The sequence below is a fragment of the Acomys russatus genome, chromosome 13, assembly GCF_903995435.1.
Source record: "Acomys russatus chromosome 13, mAcoRus1.1, whole genome shotgun sequence".
NCBI classification, from domain to species: Eukaryota; Metazoa; Chordata; class Mammalia; order Rodentia; family Muridae; genus Acomys; species Acomys russatus.
In genome coordinates, this window is record NC_067149.1 from 69,911,764 (window position 1) to 69,917,763 (window position 6,000).

The 6,000-nt window shown below is 53.8% G+C and overlaps 1 protein-coding gene across 2 annotated transcripts in view; it reads left to right on the forward strand.

Annotated features, from left to right (window-relative positions):
* Positions 1-946, forward strand: part of Ccdc91 (coiled-coil domain containing 91) — a 174,974-nt gene extending 174,028 nt beyond the window's left edge. For both annotated transcript variants that reach the window (XM_051155612.1, XM_051155613.1), the window contains one exon: positions 556-946. In XM_051155612.1, coding sequence (XP_051011569.1) covers positions 556-666 — 111 coding nt within the window. In that variant the 3' untranslated portion in view covers positions 667-946. The remainder of the gene's footprint in view (positions 1-555) is intronic.
* Positions 947-6,000: the final 5,054 nt, after the last annotated feature.

Consider the following 6,000-nt stretch of genomic DNA (forward strand, 5'->3'; position numbering starts at 1 on the left):
ACTCCCTCCACACCCTCCACCACCACCACCACTCTACCTCTTCCATCCCCTCCACTCCTACCACCACCACCACCACCACCACCCCCCACCCCCTCCACCACCACCCTCCCAGCTGTTTTCCATAGTCCTCTCTACCCCAGCAGTTCTGCTGTCCTGGAGGACTCACTGCATTCCGTTTTCCTCCTGGCTCCAAGCATGGTGTGATTGGCTGACTCTCTGTTCTGCACATCTCTAGTATTGATAGGATCTCCGATCTACTTTTTAAGAACCAGCATATTTGTACTCACAGTTTCTGAAATCGTGGTGGTATTCTATATACAGCTTCTCCAATAACTGCAGATGTCAGTGAGCTACAAGAGTCTAGTGTCACCCTCTGAGCCTGGATAACAGGCCAGCAGCAGTGACGATGCAGGCAGATGGTTAGAAGCCCCACTGGACTTCAAGTCCTTTGTCACAGAAAGCTCATCCTGGTGTGTTTCACTGGCACCACATTGGCTTTCTCCCAACTGAAGCTGTTTTTTTCTCTTTCTCTCTCCTCTTTCTAAACATCAACAGCTGGATCAAGTCACCCGCCAACGCAGCCTGTCCAGCCTGGAGCTGTTCTTGTCCTGCGCCCAGAAGCAGCTCAGTGCACTCATGGCGGTGGAGCCTGTGGACATCGAATAGAGACATGGCTGGCCACCCCGCCCTGCTCGCTAGGCCTGCCCACTCAGAAGCGTCCTCTCCTGCACCCAGAAGCAGCCGAGGGCTCCCATGGCCCTGGAGCCTGTTGTTGGCCTTGAATAAAGGGAGCATGGCGGGCACCTTCCCCAACCATTGTGTCAGTCACTAGGCTTCTGACTTAGATGCTCTGGCGTGGACAGATGGTTTCATTTCTGTTTAAACGTGGAGAGTTGGTTTCCAGTTCAAGGCTGAGCCGGAGCAGAACCCAGAACCATCAACAGTTGTTTTAGTATAAGTAGCAATGGAAGAGTATATATGACCCAGGCATGGAAAAGTGATGTGTCTGCCAAAGTTCATAGGTGACCAGCTCAGCTCCAGGTAGCCTGAGGACGCTGTATTTGGTGATGTGTGGGAAGCAGCCACTGTGTTACCATGCATTTACCTGATTCAGGTAGAGTAGATAGAAACGCTGACATGATCACTGTCCTGACGTGACCGGTGACTGTGTGTCTCCTCTGATTTACCAGACATGACCAACACTAGCTGGCCTGGGTTCGAGCAGCTGGCCTGAGTTAACACAGGTGTGCAGCACAGGCTTGCTTCCTACAGGTGTGCGGCACAGGCTTGCTTCCTGCAGGTGTGTGGCACAGGCTTGCTTCTTGCCCTTCCTTCTGAGGCTCCATAAATCATTGTTCATAATTAATCTCTGGATAGGATGTAACCCAGACATCTAGACATCTATTTAATCAAATACCAGGCTTTCTTAGCTCACAAGCAGTGTGCTTCAGGCTGGGATCCCAGGAGCAGTGCGCTTCAGGCTGGAGTCCCAGGAGCACTGCACTTCAGGCTGGAGTCCCAGGAGCAGTGCGCTTCAGGCTGGGGTCCCAGGAACACTGCACTTCAGGCTGAAGTCCCAGGAGCAGTGCGCTTCAGGCTGGAGTCCCAGGAGCACTGTGCTTCAGGCTGGAGTCCCAGGAGCACTGCGCTTCAGGCTGGAGTCCCAGGAGCAGTGTGCTTCAGGCTGGAGTCCCAGGAGCACTGCACTTCAGGCTGGAGTCCCAGGAGCAGTGCGCTTCAGGCTGGAGTCCCAGGAGCACTGCACTTCAGGCTGGAGTCCCAGGAGCACTGCACTTAAGGCTGGAGTCCCAAGCACCTTTAACATGTGAACAACAATGTGTATTGCAGAGGTCGTGCCTCACTTTCTGAAATGCTTCTGCTTCCAGGGGCTTTGTAATTTTCTAAGATTTCTCAGCATAATAAAAGGAACTCCAAAACCTTGCTGTGATGTCATGTTTCTGTTCTCTCCATTTCTTTCTTTCTTTTGGGTTGTTTTTGTTTTGTTTTGTTTGTTTGTTTTTTGTCTGTTTGTTGTTTGTTTGCTCAGGGCCTTACTGTGTAGTACTCCTTCAAAATCAAAGATTCTATCTGCCTCAGCCTCCTGCATGTTGGGAAAGGCATTTCCCACCATGCCAGGCTACTAGTTCTTAGTTCTTTGAAAATATTGTTCCTCAAGTTGTATTTTGTGAATGCCTCCCTTTATTTAGTGACAGTATTTACTCAGAATCTTACAACTCCTTAGTTATCATAGAAACTTAAAAATCAGAATAAACAAGCCATTGGCCTGAATTGCTAATTGGAGAAAGGGAGGGAGTTTTGGACTCAGAAACAAGCCAGTAAGCCTGGGCCCAGAATTTAGGGTCACTTGACTCTGCTTTCCAAGTTACATGTCAGGGTACCATCACACATCACCCAGACCGGCCTTGGGTGAGTGTGGGGTGTAGGTCACTGCTGCTGAGGTCCAGAGAGGGCAGGCGAGCGTCTTGTCTCGGCTCCACCCCAGGAGGCTGGGTCCTTTTTCTGTTTGCAGCTCTGGCTTCGTTGTCTGTGCCAATTGTTCTCTGAGACGCCCCGAGTGTGCTCGGGACACCCACGGCCCCATGCTGCTGCACATGGGGTTCCTGCTGACCTTGTCCGTGGGCATGTCCTTGAAGATGCCTCAGAGTCTCTGTGTGAGGGCTGATGTATGTACGCAGACTCTTCCAGTTAAATTAGCCAGTGGTATCCAGTAATACGTAAGGAGTATTTCCAATTAAATGTCTGCAATTTTTGCTCTGGTTATCAAAAGAGCCTCCACCAGCTCAGGCTGCATGCACCAGGAGGATTAGAACAGAAAGCACATCTTACTGCAAAGGTGAAGTCTGTCCTTGAGATGCACATCTTACTGCAAAGGTGAGAGCCGTCCTTGAGATGCACATCTAACTGCAAAGGTGAAAGCCGTCCTTGAGATGCAAACCCAACCCGTCTGTGCCCTCGGCCTGTCCTCCTAGCTCTGTCCTACTTTTGAATTCAGTGGATAAAGCAGTAAAAGTTGGAAGCAGATCACTTAGGCCTTTCTGACAGATGAAACAACTTCAAGTTACAAATGTGACACTACAGTCCTTGGCAGAAAAGAACCCAACCGCACATGAGGGTAAGCTGTGTGCCAAGCATTTCCACGTGACATCAGTAAGCCCGGATAGGCAGGGACACGTCAGAGTTTAGTAAAGGAATAGACTGACTTCTCCTGTGAGGTTCAAGCTCAGGCCTTTTACCACTGCCTTCTGCTTTCTCAGGCTTCTGTGGCCCAGTGCCCCCTCCATAGGTGCATGTCCAGGCTTGTCTCCTAAATCTGCCGCATTCTGACCAGGACCTTTAGACACATTGCCTACCCACTTTTAGACTAAAACAGTGCTGGTCCTCTATGTAATTGCCTTGCTGATAAGGCCTTCAGTGCATGGTGCTAACCCCCTACAGAGCGCAGGCTGATGGCCACAGGTCAGCAGACAGCCAACTCTGACTCCTTACCTGACTCAGGGATCTGCAGGTGAAGACCTGGCCCTTCCCAGGACTCTTAGGAAAAGTTAGCTGGTAAGTCACCTAGTGTACCCCAGGAGGCGGCTGTGTTCTCTCCCGAGGTTGCTTGCAAACTGTGGTCTCAGTCTTGGACTCTAGGATATAGCCCAGATCTTCTCAGGGTGAACAGCCCAGTTTCCCCTTAAGCTAGCCAGAGCCCATGAGAATTACCTGTGCGGAAGAAGTGTCACTGAAGGCTGTCCAGCACACCCCGCCTCGCCGTCCCTGCATGAAGGCTGTCCAGCACACCCCGCCTCACGGTTTCTGTATGAAGGCTGTCCAGCACACCCCGCCTCGCGGTCCCCGCATGAAGGCTGTCCAGCACACCCCGCCTCGCCGTCCCTGCATGAAGGCTGTCCAGCACACCCCGCCTCACGGTTTCTGTATGAAGGCTGTCCAGCACACCCCGCCTCGCGGTCCCCGCATGAAGGCTGTCCAGCACACCCCGCCTCGCCATCCCTGCATGAAGGCTGTCCAGCACACCCTGCCTCGCGGTCCCCGCATGCAGGCTGTCCAGCACACCCCGCCTCGCCGTCCCTGCATGAAGGCTGTCCAGCACACCCCGCCTCACGGTTTCTGTATGAAGGCTGTCCAGCACACCCCGCCTCACGGTTTCTGTATGAAGGCTGTCCAGCACACCCCGCCTCGCGGTCCCCGCATGAAGGCTGTCCAGCACACCCCGCCTCGCGGTCCCTGCATGAAGGCTGTCCAGCACACCCCGCCTCGCGGTCCCCGCATGAAGGCTGTCCAGCACACCCCGCCTCGCGGTCCCTGCATGAAGGCTGTCCAGCACACCCCGCCTCACGGTTTCTGTATGAAGGCTGTCCACACCCCGCCTCGCGGTCCCTGCATGAAGGCTGTCCAGCACACCCCGCCTCACGGTCCCCGCATGAAGGCTGTCCAGCACACCCCGCCTCACGGTTTCTGTATGAAGGCTGTCCAGCACACCCCGCCTCGCGGTCCCCGCATGAAGGCTGTCCAGCACACCCCGCCTCACAGTCCCCGCATGAAGGCTGTCCAGCACACCCCGCCTCACGGTTTCTGTATGAAGGCTGTCCAGCACACCCCGCCTCACGGTCCCCGCATGAAGGCTGTCCAGCACACCCCGCCTCACGGTCCCCGCATGAAGGCTGTCCAGCACACCCCGCCTCACGGTTTCTGTATGAAGGCTGTCCAGCACACCCCGCCTCACGGTCCCCGCATGAAGGCTGTCCAGCACACCCCGCCTCACGGTTTCTGTATGAAGGCTGTCCAGCACACCCCGCCTCACGGTTTCTGCATGAAGGCTGTCCAGCACACCCCGCCTCACGGTCCCTGCATGAAGGCTGTCCAGTACACCCCGCCTCACGGTTTCTGTATGAAGGCTGTCCAGCACACCCTGCCTCACGGTTTCTGCATGAAGGCTGTCCAGCACACCCCGCCTCACGGTCCCTGCATGAAGGCTGTCCAGCACACCCCGCCTCACGGTTTCTGCATGAAGGCTGTCCAGCACACCCCGCCTCATGGTTTCTGCATGAAGGCTGTCCAGCACACCCCGCCTCACGGTCCCTGCATGAAGGCTGTCCAGCACACCCCGCCTCACGGTTTCTGTATGAAGGCTGTCCAGCACACCCCGCCTCGCGGTCCCCGCATGAAGGCTGTCCAGCACACCCCGCCTCGCGGTCCCTGTGTGAAGGCTGTCCAGTACACCCCGCCTCGCAGTCCCGCATACTCAGCCTGTGGTGCTTCATCTCCACGTGCTGGTCCGCACTAGAGTGAGAACACTCAGTTTGTACGGAATGTTGAATATATAACTGAGCCAGTCTCCTGTCTGACAAAACTGGAAAAGTTACAGACATCTGAGACTGAACAGCTGGTGCACTTAGACATCTGCTGTCCCTTAGAATCAATGGCAATTTACAGTCCAGTCCCTTAGCTAGGTGCTGACTCATGCTCAGAGTCCAAGGAGCTGACTCAGCAATTGCACAGTGGTTGGTTATACCGCAGAGTCAGGTCCCCATAATTACAACTTCTTTTGAAATTTTTATATAGTTTTACAATGAAGCTGGATTAAATTAGAAAATATACTCAAATAGTGCAAACAAACAAAAAAATTTTCATATAATAAACTCCAAAGGAGGGAGCATATGTGTAAGCCTGGAAGGCATTTTTAAAACTGATGGAAGAAGAGTTGGGCCAAAGCTCTCCTGCTGCTAAACGACTCTGCTTTGTCCCAAAGATTGCTGACAAGACACGGAAAGCCAGTGACCCAAGCACCCATAGGCCACTGCAGGGATCACAGGCCCTTTACCTCGGCAACAACGCCAGCATCACAGGCCATTTACCTCAGCAACAACACCAGCATCACAGGCCCTTTACCTCAGCAACAATGCCAGCATCACAGGCCCTTTACCTCAGCAACAACACCAGCATCACAGGCCCTTTACCTCAGCAACAATGCCAGCA